The sequence below is a fragment of the Quercus lobata genome, chromosome 8, assembly GCF_001633185.2.
Source record: "Quercus lobata isolate SW786 chromosome 8, ValleyOak3.0 Primary Assembly, whole genome shotgun sequence".
Lineage (NCBI taxonomy): Eukaryota > Viridiplantae > Streptophyta > Magnoliopsida > Fagales > Fagaceae > Quercus > Quercus lobata.
The window spans coordinates 21,213,794-21,235,166 of record NC_044911.1 but is presented as its reverse complement, the minus strand read 5'-3'; the positions used below and the strand labels follow the sequence as shown (position 1 = coordinate 21,235,166).

Sequence of the window (21,373 nt, the reverse complement as noted above, 5' to 3'; positions counted from 1 at the left end):
CCCTATCCTTGTTGCAGTTTCTTCTTTCTTATGTTAAGATGTTGAAAATTATATTCGCACAGGGCCTCTTGTCAGATGGTACAACAATTGCAGTAAAGCAGCTTTCTTCCAAATCAAAACAAGGAAATCGCGAGTTCGTAAATGAGATAGGCATGATTTCTGCTCTTCAACACCCTCATCTTGTTAAGCTCTATGGATGTTGTATTGAAGGAAATCAACTATTACTAGTATATGAGTACATGGAAAACAATAGCCTTGCCCGAGCTTTGTTTGGTAAAAATTTACTTCATACACTTGATGTTTTTGGTATTTGTAACATGCTGTAAGTAAGATAATGTATATATGAATAATTGATTTTCTATTAAATTTGACAAATTAAAGGCTTAGAAGAATGCCAGTTGAAGTTGGATTGGACAACAAGACATAAGATCTGTGTTGGGATAGCAAGAGGTTTGGCTTATCTTCATGAAGAGTCAAGATTGAAGATTGTTCATAGAGACATCAAGGCTACTAATGTTCTGCTTGATAAATATCTTAATCCTAAGATATCTGACTTCGGTTTGGCCAAGCTTGATGAAGAAGATAATACACACATAAGCACCCGCATCGCTGGAACTTAGTGAGTTACTGCCTTCATTAATTTCTCTTTTATGAATATTATAAAAAAGTGCTGATAATAAAATTTTATTTATATAAGGGAAATATAGGTGTTTTTTCTTGTAAGAAAATATCATAAGGATAATGGTTATGTGACATTAGGAGGACAACAACAACAACAACAAAAACAACCAATTTTTAATCTCAAAATATTAGGGTTGGGTATAGATCCTCAATAGAGTAGTTAGAGTTGGCTAGATGCATTCTTTTTTACTTTCATATTCATTGTTACCTCCTTAATTGACATGTCTATTTTTACTAATTCTACTAATTTTATTTTAGGTCTTCCTCTATCTTTTTCCATTCTCTTAACTTGAATCAATTCTCTCTTTGTCATTGGTGCATTAATCACTTTCCTTTCTACATGATCAAAATTTTTTAAGCTATTCTTCCTCATCTTTTCATTAATAGGAAAAATCCTATCTTTCCTTATATTTGCACTTATTTATATTAACACCCTCATTTTAGTTATGCTAATTTTACGAGCATGTTGCTTCTCAAAACTCAAAATTTGTACCTAAAAAAAAAAATTCACCATTCAATACCATTGAGCATATCTACTCTTACAAAAAATTTTCCTTTAACTATTCTACTACACAATGCTCCTTATGCCCTTCTCTACTTCATCCACAATGCATTCGCATTCTCTTCATTCTTTTCATCTTTATGAAATTATTGGAAACTGATTCTAAAGACATACCTATTCTTTAATAAGAATGAGATACACAATGATAATATTCTGTGTCTCTTGTATAATAAATTCATACCTTCTTCAATATCAACTAAACCCACATAAACTGTACATGTAGCTAAAGCATGGATATGTTGATTTTACGTTTATTGACGCGGTCTCATTTATGCTACCATGACCATATAATAATCACTTTTGTAAATCTGATTATATAATAGGTGCACCATTTATGTGGTTAAAGCGTAGACTACTGTTGTCATGTATCATGTTCATTGTAATAATCAAAATGAGATACAAAATGATCAAATTATATGGGTGAAAATACCATTTTGGTTCCTACATTTTTTACTTACTATTAATTTGGTCCATATATATTTTGGTAGCAGTCAATTTAGTCCCTGTTATTTTCAACTTGTAGTCAATTTAATTCATATTATTTTCAATTTATAGTCATTATGGGTCCAAATTTGGGTTTTTTTTAGTTGTTGAGTTGATATGTGTGTCTACTAGAGTTGGAGATTGGTAAATTTGATTTGTGTTTTTGTATTTGGTTGCCAAGAAAGTTCAAGAAAATGCAAGAAAAGTGATGATTTGACTATAGGGAATAAATTGACATGTTGAAAATATCAGGGACTAAATTGACTTCGACCAAACTATAGGGATCAAATTGACAATAACCCCCAAATGTAGAGACCAAAATGGAATTTTCACCTCTATATGTGTCTTGTATCATAAATTCATACCTTTTTTTTATCATCAATTATACCCACACAAACTCTAAATGTAGCAGGTGAATGGATATATAATTGTTCAAGTTAAACATAGATACAATATTTTAGATATGGTTCCTTAAGTAACCCTCCTAATATTCAGCCATCTGTCCACTTAACGAAAACACTATGTGGCATTAACACCATCCATTTCTTTCTTCTTTTTTGTTTCCCCTGTATGTGTTAACACCATATACACAAAAACACAAGAAATCCTAGAACCCCAATTTCTCTGACTTCTCAATTTTCACCCTCAATCGCTGACTTCTAAGTTTGTGAAGAAATTAAGCTCTGCTTGCTTCTTTCTCTCTCCCTTTCATAAAAACTGGTCCAAGACACGAACAATCACCCAATATAAAAGGTACACTTGAGATTTTCAATTTGACCACATGGAAAGGAGGTAATGAAAGTGCCCACATCTACTGCTTTAAGAGTCCAACATAGCTAAACTAATAAAAAAAAAGAACACATAAAGAAGTCATGTGCCCAAACCCAGAACAAGCATTGCAGGCATTGAACTTACATCATAGAGCCGATAACCAATTAAAAAAACTTATATTTTATGGGGAATCATTTTAATGGGAAGGAGTTAAGTTTTTCTCATGGAATGGGTTTTTTGGTTCTCTTGGGGAAACAAAAGTCGGATGGTGTTTACATTGTTTAGTGTTTTGGTTAAGTAATCAGGTTGTTGAAATTTAAGAGGGTGCCTAAGGAACCATACTTAAGATATTGTATCTAAGTTTTTCCCTGATTGTTCTATGTCCTACACACAACAAACACAACAATTGAAGTTTATAAACATGTTCTCATAAATGTCTGCATTATGACATATTAATCATTTTGGTATAGTTGATTATAGTCATCAACCATCAACATACTGTGTGTTTGCCAAAAACCTAAAGTAATAAGCATAGGAAATCTGTGATCAAACACCGAGGTCACGTTTGGAATAGAAGACACATAGAGAGAGTCAGAGAGTTCTAAGTGTCATAGCTTATGACACTATAGTGGTGTGCCTCGAATTTCATAACACATTGACTTGTTGTAAGGAGGTGTTTAGGGATCCATATTAGTTCAGTTTAAGTTTGCTTATGGATTTATGTATTCATTAGACTTCTCCACCTACTAGCTTAATCCTTTTGGTATATTGGAGATGGAAAGCATGTGGTCTGCCAAGAGGGTGAGTGGGATGTTCATGACCTGGGTCTCCCCAGCCAATATCTGGTCAGCTGGAAGCAAGGTTTCACCGTTGAGAGCTACCCTATAAAATTAAGGAAGGTGGTGGTGGTAGTTCACTTGAAACTAACCTCATTTGAGTTTTTTGTAGGGTTTGAAGTTGGGGTTATTAGCACACAAAGAGAAGAAATTGTGCATCGGTAGTAATTATGGAATTGGAAAAATCCATCGGTTTTGTGAGGATTTAGAGCTGAGATTTGTCATCCTCAAATCCTAACTTAAAATCCAATTGGAAATTTTAAATTCTCACACCAGAATTTGTAAATATTGAACCCAAATGATGGCTATGATTGGCGCACCCAAACAAACGGTATCTCTCTCAACTTGCCCTCTCTCCCTAGAAAATGCAAGTATTCATTTTCTTGCATAAAAAATGGTCCATTGATGCAGACAGTCAATAAGAGTTGGTCTAGTTTTGATGCAAGGCCTTCTTGCCACATTTCATTGGTTACTTTAATTATTACTGAGTCTTTGAAGTTTTTTGGTTAGAAAGTTGTTGGTTCAGTTTTAATTAAAAGTATGGTAGGATAACGGCAACCTGGTAACTTCTAGATTTTTTGGAACGTGTTGTCATTGGCTGTTGGAAAGGCCCATGAGTCTTATTTTGTGTTTTGAGTCCTTTTCCTATTAGGTTTAGAAATTCTTAAGTATTCTTTGTTATTAATAATCCTAGTCTTTATAGAATTAGGTTATTTAGGAGTCCTATTCCTTCTAGAAAAGGTTTTAACAAAAGCTTATATTTAGGTTTTATTGTAGTCAATAATATTCATAATGAAATTGATTCTAATACATTTCCTTCAACTTATTTTAAGCTTTGAGAGTGTGATTGCCTTTCCCCTACTTAGGTGTGATTGGCTTAGGGTTTACCTTTCTTTAAATCTTGTTTTATTCACAATTTTAACACTAGACATCCATCAACATCAATCCTAATTCAAGAACCCTTCAAAATCTCATCAAGAAATCCAATTTAGTGTTGAATTCCAAAAAATCCTACATCATGAATGCAAGTTGTCTTTCATTCCGCCTCATGCTATTTAATTTTGTTCTAGTTGTTTTCTTACAAATTCCCTTTAGATTGCCTCATATATATGAAAAAATTCCATTTAGATTGTTTTCTTAGCTTACTAGAGTAGTAACAATTAAACTTCTGAAAGTCATATAGGTCACAATTTTGGGTTACTTATCAGCTGAACGTATCTTTATACCAAAATGATACAGACAATGCCATGTACATGAATATGGATAAGGTTGAATTTATGTTGTATGTTGTGGTCAACAAGTAAACACTCAAGCCAGTCTAAGAAATCCCACATTGTCATGTATCAGTATAACCAAAAACAATCTAAAAGAAAATCCTTCATATCTTTTCGCATAATCTTGAGACTTATATAGGAATTTGTTCCATTGCTTGTTTGCTACTACATCAACAAAACCAACAGCATGCTGCTATTGATGTCAAGTGTCAACATCTCATTATAATCTTTATCTAGGAAATTTTAATTTAATATTTGTAAAAGTTGCAACCCTAGAGGTGGCTGGACTATGGCTTATGGCACCATGAGTTTGGTCCATGAAGGTTTTCATCTTACTTTTACATAGGTTTTCATTTAGGAACTTCATTGATGAATTCGCAAATGCTTCATTAAATGGCATCAAACTCACAAGAATTTTAATTTTTTGAATGAAGGTATTAAGGAAACACATCTAGAATAGAAGATATTCGGGGAAACTATTTATTAATTAGGGAAGAAAACGAGAGAAAAATCAAGGGAATTTTTACACTTAGCTTGGTTTGAAGGAAATGGGTGAGGAAACAAAAGGGAGAAAAAAAAAATGTTTATAGAAAAATTTTAATATTGAGCTTAATGCAAGGAAAATGTTTTGAGTATCCTTCAATTCAACTTTGTTGAATATTGCTATAATAAGCATTCATCTTCCTATTAAAAAAAGGGTAAAACATTGAAATATGCTTGGTGGAAAAGTTATGCATAATTTTGTGTTATTGCAGTGGATATATGGCTCCTGAGTATGCAATGCGGGGTTATTTGACTGACAAAGCAGATGTTTATAGTTTTGGGGTTGTTACCTTGGAAATTGTTAGTGGGAGGAGCAACACTAGTCACCGACCAAAGGAGGAACCTTTTAATCTTCTTGATTGGGTAAGTTTGATCTTTTACTCTTTTCATTTTATTGCTTTTTATTGTTCTTGCTTAATTTTTATTTGGGCTCTTTATGTTTTTGGGAAAACACAGGTTAGGGAGTATTTTATATATATGTACACACGCAAGTTAAGGTCATTTTGGTTTATTCCAAATATGTTTAAAATTTTGGATTTGAAACCCTAGTACTAGATATTGGTTTAATTCAAGCTTGTCTGCCTATATTCATTTTTGAGATGGCCGTTAAATGTTACTTAAGCTCAAAAAGACAAAATTTTAATGCACCAAAACTATGTCATTTTGTCTAGGTCAAGAAAAAAGTCCATACCCAATTTAATTTTTTTTTTCTTGCTAAGAGCCTTGTAGCTCTACAAGCAGCTCTTAAGTGTTTTTAACCAAGACACTTATAGCATGGTTTTAAAAAAAGACCAGACCAGTTGGTTCAACCAATTCAATAGTGAACCAATACCAGTCAAGATTTTCACAAAAACTGGTAATGCATAAAAAGTTTGCTCAAAACCAGAGAATCGGTGATTTAACTATCCTGAATTGGCAACCGGGATGATTGAACTGGTTTTGAGTGAAGAGAGATTTTTCAGATCTAATTAGATATTTGGTCGATGATTTGAATGGTTGAAGTGGTTAAGGAGAACGCAAAGAATAGGAGAAGTTGGATCTTGGATCTAAACGAATAATAACTCTAAACAATTTCGCTGGAAAGGAATCTCAAAACTTGGACTTGAAGTTTGTGATGTGAATGGTACACCTGCTAGTATTATTCTTTGCAATTTATTTGTTAGATTCTAGACTTCAAACTTTAGATGGCTATATAAAATATTATTATTGTGTGGCTCTTTTATTATTATTATTTTCATCATTTGTATTGCTCTCTTTCAACTTACAAGTTACAAGTTACAACACACAATACAAGTTATAATAATAATAATAATAACAACAACAACAATAATAATAATAATGATGATGATGATGGTTAATTCCATTAACTTATTCTAATATTTGGGTTAGTATTAACTAGGACCAAAACATTTCAAAACTGATTAATTTGGTCTCTAAACTTAACTTAGTCCCTAAACACCGTTAGGCTTGTTAGTAATTTTTTCTCTTCTCTCTTACGGACCAAATTGGTCAGTTTCGAAATGTTTTGACCTGTTTGGCATTAGCCTAAACTTGAGAGTAGGTTATTAGAATTTACCCCTAAAATATAATAATAAAAAGGTAAAAGAAAATACAAACTATTTGGTTCTTCTCCCATCTGATATATTATTATCCCATAATTGTGCCAATAATTTTATTGTTTTGTATTTTCTTTTGGTTCAAATACTTCTGAAAGGACTTTTTTATTTTTAGATTTTCTTTGTTTAAACATTTAGAACATATTATTGCTTCCATTTTTTTAGTATAATAAGATGGAAAAAGTCACTCACAAATTATTTTAATTATCTAAAATATTTTCTAGTTAATATTATTAGTTATTATAAATGTATAATTTATTTTTTTAATTTAATAATTATTTATTAAATTATTTATGACATTACCAGTTCGACCATCGGTTCAACCTTTGTGACATCATTGTGACATCAAGTTCAAATCCCCTCTAGCTCTTAATTTGGGTTAACTGAGTCGAAGTGACATCACTGATCTTGATGACCACAATTACCACTTAGCCAATCAAACCACCAAATCTCAAAATCCCCAAGTCTCTACATGATCGACCCAAATCTCTTTGCACTCCCTAAACTAAGAGCCTTGAAGTCGAATTCAAAAAACACAGTAGCCTTTAGCTATTTGAATTTCACTCTATTTAGATGCCTAGAAATGCTAGGATTTGAATTCTTTTCTTTTATTTTTGATTTTTTTAGTTTTTATGTATTTCTTTTCTTTTTTTTAATATAAAACTTTTTGTTAGACTATTTAATTTATGTGAAATAATTAAAATGACATGTCATGATTTTTTTGACTAATTAGCACATGTGACAAGCATGAGTGGTATTTAACGGCTACATTATCAGCAAGCATGGATGAAAGGGCTTATGTCAAAATACTAAATAACATTAAAGGTTCAAATCTAAATTTTTATATATTTGGGGGCAAAATCTAAATGATCCCATACTCTAAGGGCTTAATTTACAATCTAAAATTTTGATGGTCACATTTTCATTTAAAGCTAATTCCATGTTGATAAAAAGTTTTATAATCAACGTTAAGAAATTTAACTCTTTATTTTATTCCCTTACTCCTAAATTCTTCTTTCTTATTTATATACTGGCCAAGCATATGTTAATGTCTTTATTCCCAATATGGGCGTAGATTGGTGACTCGCAAATTTAGATGTGTCTCTACCAAGAGCTTTATAACTCAATTGATATATCTTTGTGTTTCCAATAGAAATATTTAGGATTTAATCTTCATCCCCCGTTATAATTCTTCGTTTTTATGTTCCTGTTCCTAGGCACACCTTTTGAAAGAGGAAGGGAATTTAATTAAGCTAGTTGATCCAAGGTTGGGCTCAGACTATAACAAAGAAGAGGTGATGGTCGTGATCCATGTGGCTCTCCTATGCACGAATGTTTCTTCTGCAGCTAGACCCACCATGTCTTCAGTTGTGAGCATGCTCGAAGGCAACATTATTGTTCCGGATTTGGTTTCAGATATGAGTTTATTACATGATGAAATGAAAGCGAAGGAACTGCGAAAGTATTATCAAATCAATGAGGAAATCAATATGAGTGAAAGCACGAGGCGAACAATGTCATTGGACGGCCCGTGGACTGCTACTTCTTCATCTGCTGCTGATCTCTACCCAATCAATCCAGAATCTGGTCTATTGGAAAATAGATTTTAGAGAATCTCAAAGGTTTCATCATTTCTTAATGTTACAAATGATTGATGCCTAACAATTTTAAGAACCATGAAGTTGAAATCATAGAACTTTATATTTTTGGTTTTTTTTTTTTTTCAAAACTCTGAGAGGAGAGCGAGACGCAATATTGATAGATGGTGGAATTCTCGTGCAAGATGAGGATGATAATAAAAACTTGCGTCCTTACACGAGAAAAGTGCATGTTCAGAGGCTTTTGCCTTTTTTTATTATTTATTTTTTACATGATTTTGCATTTAAGAATTAGAAAAAAGTTATTGTTTTGATAAAAAGAGAAAAATGTTTTGACGATTTTAACCTTATCCCCGCATGGTCTAGAGGCTATAACAGGGAGGTGTTTTGACAAGAGCTTTACTAAACAAGGTTCCACATTAGCTACAGCCCTATATTTATTTCCTTAATGTTCTGCCTTCCCCAATTTTTGTTAGACCATGTGTGATGCTCTAAGTTGATTGGATATTAATTGAATGTGTGTTTTGTGAGCGTGTTTTGAGTCCTACATCAGGCATTTATTAGGTCAATATGAGTTTTATTAACAACAAAAATGAGTCTCAACTATTGATACCAAAATTATAAAGGAATACTCAAACTAAATAATGTCTTGCACTCCAAATATCAAAATAAGAGTTTCTCTTGCCTAATTCGAGAGTTGAATTTGGAATATGCAATTGATTATCCATCCAACCTCACATTGATTTTAAAATTGTCAATTGAACATTTCACAACTTGAGGTTTCAAGCTCCATTCCTCTGGTTTCAAGGTCCACTCCTCTTGTAACAAAGGTATAGAGGCTTTGCTAGGAAAGGTTTAAATTTTGCTCCAAGTCAATTTAAGAAAATGTGCAACAATGTAGCAAGAGCAAGGTTTATAATTTATAAAAAATTCCCGCAAGTCAGTAAACTCTAGAGAAATTTAATGTCCTTAAAAAATTTTAATACCAACTCAATTGTTGTAAAACTAGATTCTAATTATTTTTTTTCTCCATTCTAAACTTTAGTTCGGTTTCATGGTTTTAAAAACCCAAATAATCAAAGAATCCAAATTGGGTCTGGTTCTCGGTTTTAACTGGACTGAATTAGGGTTTAGTTCCCAATTGAATCGTTTGGTCCATTCAATTTTTAAAACCATGTTTATTTTACAAGTAAATTCAAATAAATACATTGCAAGTTGTAATTAGTATATTACAAAAAAGTGGGATATAAGATTTGTATAATTGTATTCCTCCATCAACATTTGAGTAATGATGCAGTCTCAATAAAGTGTTATAGGATAAGCATTTCAAAGTTTTAATAGTGAGGAGTAGGGATGGCAATTTTTCCCCGCCCCTCCCCGCTTCGCCCCGCGCGGGTTTTCCCCTCTCCGCAAAGGTGATGGGATGGGGATGGGGCAAGATTTTAGCCCCGCACAACGGGGAGGGGCGGGGATGGGTTTAGGCTTTTTAGACCCACCCCGCCCCGCCCCTCCCCGTCCCTGCCCCGCCCCACATTACTAAAGGTTATAATTGTAAATTTTTCATACCCTAAAACCCTACTATTTAAACAAATATTAGCATATTTTATTCTACCCAATATGATTCTCTGCTTTTATTTTGTTATGTGTTATACTATAAGATTTTTATTTATTTATTTATTTTTAATGATTGTCTTGTTACACTTGGATATATTATTCAATTTTTTCTAAAAATTGATTTGATTTGATGGAATAAATTTAGTTGTAATTTCATGTATATTTTTATTAATGAAATAGGTTTCATTAAAAAAATTGTACTAGTTGTAGGGCAAATTAACAAAAAAGTAGAGTTTTACGAGGTGGGGCAGGGCTTCGTGGGGCCCCAAGGGACAGGGATGGGATGAGAAAGTATTCCCCGTCATGCGGGGCGAGGTGGGGATGGGACAAGACAAAACCATGCGGGGCGGGGACGAAGACCCTATCCTTCGGCCCCGCCCCACCCCATTGTCATCCCTAACGAGGAGTGCAGGGTTCAACTAGGGATGTTCGATGTCTCGCCTCTGTCTTGTCTTCAAGATAAGAAAAACCCACGTAGAACTATGCCAATAGAAGTTGAATGAATTTTTTCATCACTATGAGGTGGTTTCAACAATATTAATGAGAAAGCGATGAAAGAGAATTGATAGGGATAGTGGTGAAAATAGTAAAAGAGTGAAGACTGTTTTTTTAAGAATTGTAATAAAAAATGTGCAAAAAAAAAAAAAAACTATAAATAGGATATATATTCGTGGCAGAGCCAAAATTTTAGTCTTATGGGAAAAGATTAAAACAAAACGTTGAATAAAAAATTAATTTAAGAAAAATGTTAATTAACATAAGTAAGAAGTAGTTATATAATTAAACATAAAATTTGATTAATATAGAAAATATAGTGTAAGTGTAAGTTATAATTTTTTTTTTTTTTTTGGTGCTTAGCTAATATCAATTTATTATTATTTTTGTGTGTCTAGAGTTAGAGTTAGAGTTAGAGGTTTTTTTTTTTTTTTTTTTTTTTTTTTTTTTTTTGAGAAGTGAGAGAGTTTGAATGTTTAAACTACTTCATGATCAATAAGATATATATTATACAAGTAAAATTATAAATAAAAATAATCAATATATAATTGTTAATAGATGAAGTTAAAAGACTAATTGTAATATATTCAAACAAGTCATTTTAATTATTTAAAAATAAAAACTAAACATAAATAAATTTGAACATATATATTAGAAGTATGATAATCAAAGTTGTGGAACCTGAACTTGGCCAAGCGTTTGACCAGATTAACCTTGAATCGGCCTAAAGACCAATTTTTAATGCACAATTCAACCCACTTCTATATTTTGGGTGTCTGGAGTAGAAACCATTGGGCCACAAATCTTTTGATGGTAAGTTATGGAAAATTATTATATATAAGGACAATTTTTATGAATTAAATTTACTAAAAAAATAAATAATATATCATAGTTAGACCTCAGTTGAACTCTAGTGTAACCTAAAAAACTTTGAACCTTTCTTTTCTAGTTCTTTAAATGATCTGAGTTTTAAAACCATAATGATAATACACTTGATATTTTTAAATGTTCTATAAAAGCCTTGATTTTTTAAAGAGATTATATTTATATTTTTTGTAAAATAATTTAAGAGTATCAATGTGTGTTATATGCATCTCAATTTTCATTATCATTGTTTGTTATATGTGCCTATTACAGTTTTCATTAGGTAGGTTTTTTTTAAAAAAACAAACCTTAAAAAATAGATGGCATTGTAGAAGAAGTAAAAGCAACAATAAAAACAAATAAATCTGTGCATCAATGTTGCCATACATAAAATTTAATATTTTAAACTACATTCAAGATAATTTTTTTATTGGAAAGATTAAGAGAATTAAAAAAAAAAAATCAATGGAGATATTTTGAATTTAAGATAAATTTTTATTTTATGAAAAAGTTCGGGAATATTTTCTTTTAAAAACGTGGGGATTTGGGATGGATTGGGGGGCCCCTTACCCTTGCTCATGATTTTTTTTTTTTTCTCGGAACGAGGGCCACATAACGCATGATATATATATGAGATGGGTTCAAGTTACTCCTGGTGTAATTCTTTAGCATTACACATTTTTTAAACCGTTAGATTTAAATAAATCCGACAGTTAAAAAAAGACCCTCATTATTACAAATATTCTTATTAAGATCTTATTAATTACCCTCATTTATTACATTTTAAACCTATCTCTAAACACAAAAACATTTGATGTCTGACTCTCTCTCTCTCTCTCTTTCTCTCTAGGTTTCTCTCTCTCTATCTCCTCCACCATTGTTCCACCTCTACAGGTTGCCAGCAGGCAGAAAAAAAAAAAAAAAAAAACACTAACAATAGAGGTTTGTGAGTGCTCTGTTTTTATTTTTCCTTTCTTTTCTAGTTTATGAGTTCTCTGTTTATGTTTCTTTTCTGGTTTGACTCTCTCTCTTTCTCTCTACGTTTCTTTTCTGTATCATGCTTGGTACATTGTTTGTGTTAATGATGGTTTAATATGCTAGTGACTACTCAAATGCTAAGTGGCGTATAGAAAATTAAATGGTGATGGTAGCTATTAATATAAAGGCTACGGGCATGTTCATTTGAACTAGTTGATATTGACATTGAGTTTCAAGTCTTGTCAAGGTGGGAAAAAATCTTACATTTTACTTTTATAACAGGATTTGGCCGGTGAGAATATTGTGGTTGATTGAATTTAGTGATCATGCTTGTAACATTTTTACCAAGAAATTTAATTGTGATTCGCACATGCTTGATATTTCTTTGGTTCCTTTTTCTGTTCCCTCTTTCAACAAATTTGAGCTCTTGGCCATTAGTTTTGAGAATGACCCATCACCAATCAGTCAATTTACCATTAGATTTACAAGGACATCAATATTGATTGTTAAAGCAGCTCTTGGAAAAGCAAGCATTAACGCGAGGAGAACCATGTTCAATCAATCCCACCTTTCCCCATTTATATAACTATTCAATTATCAAACAAAAAAAATGGAAAGTTCTTGTCATTTGTTGGTAGTTCCCTAGTTACATCTTGTAAACACTCGATTTTACATCCATGATTTAATCAAGGAAGACGATTAGAGTGACCATCCATGTACCCCAAAAATCATCACATGCATTAATTCATTCATTGCATATCATAAAAATGATCTTGAGATTCTAACAGTCACGACGGTATGTCTGGTTTCTAAATTGAACGGTCAAATCGAAAGATGTCATATGATCAAGTTTGCACGATCAGCATGTATTGTGTCTAAGTAGAGTAGACCATGCATGATTAATTTAAATTAATTCTGATTGGTTAAACAATTAAAATTAATTAAATAATTTTGTGATTAATTGATAATTAGTGTTTAAAATAGGATTGCTTCAATAGGAAAAAAAGGGATAATTGGATAATAATAAAATTGTGGATAATCTGAACTTTATCAAGATTTATTTTAGAGTATTTATCTACAATATATTTGTTGTTGAATTATCCAGAAAAGAGATAAAAATCTAGAATACGAATTGAAAACACGTCTAAAAAGGCTTGGTTCAAGAAAACCTAAAAAAGGAGTCCAAAATGCACCTGAACATGAAAGTGTGATTAGCACCCAAGAGTACCATTCGACACTTTTGGAGTGCCGAATGGCACCCTTTTGGGCTTTGGCCCAACTCTCTTCAGGTGATGATAAGGCACATCCTTTTCGACTTTTTCACAGAAAGGTGCGTCCTGATTTGCATTCTACTCATCGTTGCATATTTTTTAAGCATTCTAGCCTCTATAAATAGAGACTGGATCTCAAAATTCAGCACACTCTTTTACATTCTCAAGAGAGACACTTTCTCATACCCCTAAATTTCTCATATTTCCGATCCCTATTATGATATTCTCTCAAGCTATGGTTTTTAGGTTTCAAAGATAATTGCATAAATTTCTTTGAACCCTAAAATATTCTCTCAAGAAGAAGAGTGCTTCATGCAAGAGGTTGTTTCTTATTAACCCTTTTTCTTTTTTTTATATATTGCTCTTATTGTGATGATGCATTTTTATTTATTTTAGTGTAGTTGTGTCAAATATTCATATTATGAATTGTTAACTTATTTTGTTAAAATATGTTCTTGATTCTTTTTATTATTGTTATGATCTCTTTCTTAGTTTCAAAATCTTCATGTTATCAATTCTTTTCTTAAATCAAAAACAGATCTGCATCTTCCTTAGATGCAGATCTGAACTTTTCTTAAATCAAGAACTGATCTGCATCTTCATTAGATGCAGATCTGCATTTTTTTTCAAATTAAAAACTGATCTACATTTTCATTAGATGTAGATCTGATTTTTTTTTTTTTTAACATAATAGATTTTGAAATAGAAAAGGATCATGAATGGTTGTGTTTGTTTTATTTAGTACACATAGCATAAATTTATTTCATGAATGAAATCCTTTTCTCAAGAAATCTTTTTCATGTTTTTTTTTTACAAATATAAAAACATATCTGATTTTTTTTTTTTTTTTTTATCACAAAACAGATCTGATCTTTTACAAATCAAAAACAATTTTTTCTCAGTTCTCAAAAAATAAATCTGATATATTTTCAAATCAAAAGATTTTGTTTTCTTTAATAAGCACAGATCTGAAATTTTTCTCTTTAAAAAACCAATTTTTTTTTCAAGTTCTCAAAAATAGATCTAATTTTTCTAAACCAAAATCAATTTTTTTTAACTCACAACAACATATCTGAATTTTTTTAAACAAAGAAGACGATGCATTCATAAATAAACTTGTGTCATTTAGTTTTGTTCATATATGCAACATGTCATTCATAGCATGCATAAAAGGGGTACATAGGTCATGAGAGTCTAGAAGACCAGACTCTGTTTGGGTGGAATGGGTGCCTAACACCTTCCCATTCTGTAACCTAGTCTCCGAATTTAGAGTCTTTGGATAGGTAGACCTAGGCTTTATCTTTGTTCTTTATTTATTTTGGGTAGATTGTAACTAGGACAAAAAGACATGTATTTTTGATAGTTTGTAACTAGGACCCAAAGTCATGAAATTTTCAATTTATCAAACATGTATATATTTACTCAATCAATGAAATGAAACAATTCAGTCATGTGTAGTTATATTTAGTTTTTCTTTTTTCTTTTTTCTTTTTTTTGTATAAAAATAAGTGGTGACTTCACATCGCTTACCTAAAAAGAGAGGTTCCCTAAAAAGCACTCCAAAAATCTCTCTTTCTTAAGGCCCCCCAAGTTTGGTGGTCTCTCACAATGGCGACTCCACTAGGGATGTCAAGGGCTAAGTTTCGTATTAGACTTAAGTGACCAAATGTGTACCCTAGTTTTGCATGATATTGTTGTTTGTCTGTTTATTTATGTTTGTTGAGATGTTGTATGATACTTTGTTGTATGATATTTCGTTGTGTGTATTGTTTGTTAAAAGCTTTCCCTAACTGTCATAGTGTGTGACATCAAAATCTTACGATAACTATGATTTATGTTTGGCAGTTTGGGTATTTGCTTTGTTTTGATTTAGGCATTTTGGTTAGATTTCTATCTCCCTCTCTCTATGCTTTACCATTAGAATTTCTCTGCATTTATTTCATTTTTTTTCTTTGTTTAAAGTTTATTTATGGTTATGGGCTCTCTTTCTATGTTTTATTTTATTTTATTTTATTTTATTTATATATATTTATATATAAAGAGTGGATAGGTGGGTTTTAATGATTAGGAGTGTAGATACTGAAAATTTTAGATGCTAAGGAAAACCAATTGTGGTAAATTATAGAAAACAAAAAATAGTATTTGGAGAAGATAAAGTATTCAAAGAGGATAATCAACATTGGTATGTTGAAACTTGGGTATATGGTGTTGCAGAGAAGAAATAGAACAAAGAATCCTCCCACCACTAACCTGCCGGAACTGCAAACAGTAAGTTTTCCTCTTTATTTTTGAATTTGTGCATTAAATATTATCTTCTTTTATCTATAATAGTTGGATTAGTTTGGATGTATATCTTTGGGTTATATGTGGCTTTGATTAAGGTATTTGCATTATGATGGTGGTGTATAGCTTAAAATGTATAGGTTAAAACACAGGAATGGAATTAAAGTCGGTGACATGACTAGCACAAGAAGCAAGTAAACTCTGCACCACTTAGCGGTGGCACATCCCAAGTGGAAACTACATCACATCTCTTTGACTCACCAAACCCACCCTTCATCAAAGCCCCCTTGACTGCAAAGCTTAATAGAAAACATTTTTAGCTAAAGTCCAATATTTCTTATTTTCTTGGTTTGGATGGAATCGGATTTTTTTGGTTACCTAAGTTTAAGATAACCTGGCTTTTTTTTTTTTTTTTTTTTTTTAAAGGAATTACACTCTTTTAGACAAAGATACATATACTTATTGAAGTTGGTACGATCTCCAGTTATGGTTGTGACTCCTATTTTGGTAGTTAACTTGGGACTTTTTTCAATTGACAAGTGGAACATTAACAAATTTGTTCTTTGTTCTTTGTGAGATGTATACATGTTGATTGTGATTTTTATGTTGCAAAAGCCATTAAGAGTAGGAAAGAATCCTTAAAATTGCTTCTAATATTGCTGCATTTGGATGATTTAAAAGTTATATAGGCATGGCTTTATACATAAACATGTGATGTTTTTTTGCTACTTTTGCGTGTTTGAGCTTTTGACATCTAATTTTTTGAGTGAATGATCATGGGATTTTTCTCCTTAGTCTATGTATGCGTTTAATTGTAATATATGTGTTCCAATTTTGGTATTGTTCAATTCTAATATATGGGTGTTGCATTGTGTTACTCTTATAGGAGTCTAACACTAATCATCTTGAATGCCATTTGATTTTTTGGTACATGTTAGTCTATTGGTTAAATATTTACGTATTTTTAGCTTCTATTGAGAGATGATGTCTTTAGGAAATGTCTTTGAAATTCCTATCCACAATCTATATTTTTATGAGTTAAGTTATTTTTTAATGATGATGCTTATTCCTAAATCAGTTTATGATTCTTGATATGCAAATTATTTTCAAATAGAATGTGCTATACATATATATATATATATATATATATATATTATTCCAAATGCTTGCTGAACATTGAATTTACAATTTAAATTAGATTAGTCTTGGTCCATGAGCATTCAACATGATAGGCTTTTTTTTTTGTTTTTTTTTTTTGCTTATACCCAAAATTTTGTACATGCATGTGTTTGCTGCACCCATACCCAATTAGTGACAAATATATTGAATGATTTATGTTAATAATAATCCTTTGAAGTTTATAGAGTGCAACATAGTGCACCATTCTCTAATTTATGTTGATGTTACTTTGTTAGGTCTTAATTGCTATTAAGAGCCGGAGAGTATTTGAGAAACTGCCAGAGACAAATAAGAAAATGGCTATTAATGAAGTTGAGAAGAGGGCAAAAAGTGTCAATATCCTTATGCACCAAGAAATGTATGGAAAAGGATTGCGCTAAAAAGCATCAAGTAGATGTACATGGCTTAGGAAAGGGATCGGGTAGCTGCAGATTTCTCTGTGAGATTTCATAAATGTAACTTTGATTAAGTGCTACTATCTTTTATTTTTTTATAGGGTGGTACAGTGATTGGTATTGATAAAACTCTACAATATAACTTTTTCAAGAGTTTTGGTTTTTTTTTCCCCTGCCCTAAGACATATCTTTTATCCAGTTTTTGTATTCTTGAAATTAATTGTCCTTTGTGTAGTTTAAAATGGATAGTTATAGTAAGAATCCTGTAATCGTTATAAACATAGTTTGTATAATTGAGGTTCTTTGTATTTTCCTTATTTAGTATGTCTTCATTTGACCATATTTAATGCATAAACAAACCTTCAATTTTAAGGGAGTTTCTAATCATTTAAAATAATAATAATAAAGAAAAATAAATATAAGAGGGAAGGTTTCTTTTTTCTTTAAAAAAATCAGTATACTTCTTTTAATTGTCTATGGAGTTATCATAATATTTTTATGATACCATGATAATGTTTGATTGGCTAATGGAGTTAGCACAAAATTTTTGTATCATGATCATGTTATTAGAGTCTGATAGACAATTGGTGAAACAACTAATATTCTACTAATAGAATTTTATTATGATTTTACATATTTTTCTGTGAATAATAAATAAAATTTGCCCGCACATTGCGCGGGTCATGCACTAGTATATATAAAACTAGAAGCCTTTGAAGAGGTGATGCCAAATTAGGAAAAAATGCCATCTAAAATTATACCACGTATAAGTTAAAAAGCGATAAATTACAATGTTTCACTCCGTTAAAAACACCTTTTGAGAGCTCCTGGTATAAAAACAAAACAAACCGCTTAATAAATTAGTAAATTACGTTCAAAAGGCTTTTGTCCCGTACAGAGAAAGAGAGAACATAAATTCTGATTTTTATTCTATTTCTCTCGTTCCCCTTCTCTGTTCCACTTCTCCATCTTCCAAAACAAACTCCACGGCCAAACCCCTTCTTCATTGTCCAAAACCCAGACCATAAAGGTAGACGGTTTGGTGAAATGGTTTGGTGAAAGAGAAAAAACACAAAAGAACAGAGAGATACAAAGAGATTTCGTAAACTGTAGAAGAACAGAGATCAAAAGATAGATCGATAATTTCTCATTTGTTGTTTGCGGACGACACTATCTTATTTTGTGATGCCTTTAGGGAGCAGTTGCTGTCCATAAGGTTGGCATTGTCTTGTTTTCAGGCTTTTACAGGCTTGAAGGTTAATGTTGGGAAAAGTGAGATTGTCCCTATTGGGGAGGTGTATAATCTAGCTACATTGGCTAGTATTCTTCATTGTAGAATGGGGAGTTTGCCTATGAAGTATTTGGGGATGCCGTTGGGAACTTCCTTTAAGACAACTTCGATTTGGAATCCTATTTTGGAGAAGATGGAGAAGAAATTATCAGGGTGGAAGCGTTTCTATTTATCTAAGGGTGGTAGACTCACACTTCTAAGGAGTACTCTCTCAAGTTTTCCAATGTATTTTTTATCTCTCTTCACTATCCCTAAAGTTGTGGCTGCTAGAATGAAAAGTATTCAGAGGAATTTTCTTTAAGGGTCTTCTGAGGGGAGTTTCAAATATCCTTTGGTGGCTTGGGAAAAGGTGTGCGTACTTGTTGAATTGGGAGGTTTGGGGATAAGAAGTGTGGCATCGTTTAATCAAGCTTTATTAGGAAAATGGTTGTGGCGTGACAGGCATGAAGTTACCCATCTTTGGCGGAGAGTTATCTCCACAAAATATGGTGAGGGTCAAGGGGGGTGGTGTACGAAAGTGTGCAGGAGGACTCATGGATGTGGCCTTTGGAGAAGCATTCATGAAGGGTGGGAGAGTTTCTTTAAGCATCTGTCTTTTGTAGCGGGTGAAGGCACTCGTATCCGTTTTTGGCATGATAGGTGGATTGGGGACAACACCCTAAAAGATCTCTATCCTGAGCTCTATGTGTGTTCAGCTGCCAAAGAGGCTTACATCTCTGAGGTTTTGTGGATTTCGAAAGGAGGTACTTCTAAAGTGTGGGACTTAAGGTTTTATAGAGCATTTGAAGATTGGGAACTAGCTGCATCTTATTCTCTACTTCAGCTTATCCAACCTCGTATTCCTCGAGGTGATAGAAAGAATACCCTTTGTTGGCGGCTCAAAGGTGATGGGAAGTTTGACACCCGATCTTTTTACCTAGCAATTCAGGGATCTCCAAATTTTTTATTCCCTTGGAAGGGTGTTTGGAAACCAAAGATTCCTAAGCGGGTGGCTTTCTTCTTGTGGACAGCTGCTCACGATTGAATTCTCACGTTGGATAATCTCATGCTTAAGGTTCGCCCTTTGGTTAATAGGTGTTCTATATGTTGTTGTGATGGGGAGTCGGTAGCCCATCTTCTACTTCATTGTCCTGTTACACACACCTTATGGACCTTTATGCTTCAGGCTTTTGGTATTCATTGGGTTATGCCAGGATCGGTGGTGGGATTGTTATCTTGTTGGTATCAATGGCTTGGGAAGCATATCTCAAATATTTGGAATTTGATTTCAGGGTGCTTAATGTGGATAGTCTGGTTAGAACGAAATCATCGCTCCTTTGAGAACAAGGTGAAGACGTTGGATGAGTTAAAGGTTTTATGTTAGCGTAGTCTTTTTGAGTGGTTTCGTTGTTGGGGCTTTACTGATTCTTCGTCTCTTTCAGAGTTTATGTTTTCCCCTAGATTATCTTTTTGATCTCCCTCTCTATTGTTTTGTTGTTTGTTTTATTTGTTTCTTGTTGTTCATCATCATGAACAACTTGTACTTGTCCTTTTTTTTTTTTTTTTTTTTCACATTAATAATAGTTCTCGTATTACCTATCAAAAAAGAAATAATACTTTTTATTGAGTTTTTTTGTTGGATAGGTTTAGATTTGATTTTGGTTTTGATTCCTTTTTGTTTTGGGCTTTTGGGTTCTCCATGAAAATGTTTGTTTTCTCAATTTTTCGATTTTTTTTTTTCTTGGGATTTTGATTTGGAAACACCTTTTGATCTGTTTCACAGGGTTAAAACACCTTTTGATAGCCTTCAGTATAAAAGAAAACAAATCGCTTAAATTAGTAAATTGTAATCAGAAGGAAAGGGGAAAGAGAACAGAGTTCGTAGAACCGTAACCCGATAGCTTAAAAGAGAATTTTCTGGAACCATCGGTTTCCCCACCACTGAAATCAAAACCCAATAGATACTTATTTAGTTGTTATTAATTTTGGGATTTGGGGGTTTCTAATTAGGGTTTTGCTACAATTATAGATTTCAATTCCTAATATGTTTTCCTCTCTCTCTCTAATTTTTATTTATTTTTTATTTTTTTTAGGGAAACACCATAGAAGATCAAATTCTACCTAGGCTTTGTCTCTCAACTTTTTAAATTTATTTTTAGGATTTTCCCCCCTGACCGATTGGTGTTCAGTTGCCTATAATAATTTGGAGACACAATGTTACTTATCAAAAAATAAATAAATTGGAGACACAATGTTATGTTATTTTTGCTACGTTGGTGTGAATTGATGCTTGAACCTTTTCAGTTTTCCCTTTAAAAAAAAGGAAAGAATAGTGGAAGCTATAGCAACAACCCGGCCCACCTGCGGTTTCCTTCAATTTCATTATCATTTAAATACTTTTGTTTGATCAAGCACATGGAGGAGACCATCATTTTCGACATGATTAGAACAATGTGTATGTGGCTTGATTTTTTATAACATTGATGTGAGATTAGATTATTCTTATGAGAATATTTACATAGAATTGAAAGTTGAAACTTCCTCTGTTAGAGTTCTGTGTTTTTTTTTTTTGGTTGGATTCATGTTGTTAAACTATTCTTTCATTCCCATTTAGAATGTTTGACTCACTCACTTTTGCATTTTTCTGTATTTTTTTGGGT

At 32.2% G+C, this 21,373-nt stretch overlaps 1 protein-coding gene across 3 annotated transcripts in view; it reads left to right on the top strand.

Annotated features, from left to right (window-relative positions):
* Positions 1 to 8,616, top strand: part of LOC115955760 (probable leucine-rich repeat receptor-like serine/threonine-protein kinase At3g14840) — a 31,750-nt gene extending 23,134 nt beyond the window's left edge. For all 3 annotated transcript variants that reach the window (XM_031074075.1, XM_031074076.1, XM_031074077.1), the window contains 4 exons: positions 63 to 273; positions 382 to 619; positions 5,363 to 5,513; positions 7,984 to 8,616. In XM_031074075.1, coding sequence (XP_030929935.1) covers positions 63 to 273; positions 382 to 619; positions 5,363 to 5,513; positions 7,984 to 8,376 — 993 coding nt within the window. In that variant the 3' untranslated portion in view covers positions 8,377 to 8,616. The remainder of the gene's footprint in view (positions 1 to 62; positions 274 to 381; positions 620 to 5,362; positions 5,514 to 7,983) is intronic.
* Positions 8,617 to 21,373: the final 12,757 nt, after the last annotated feature.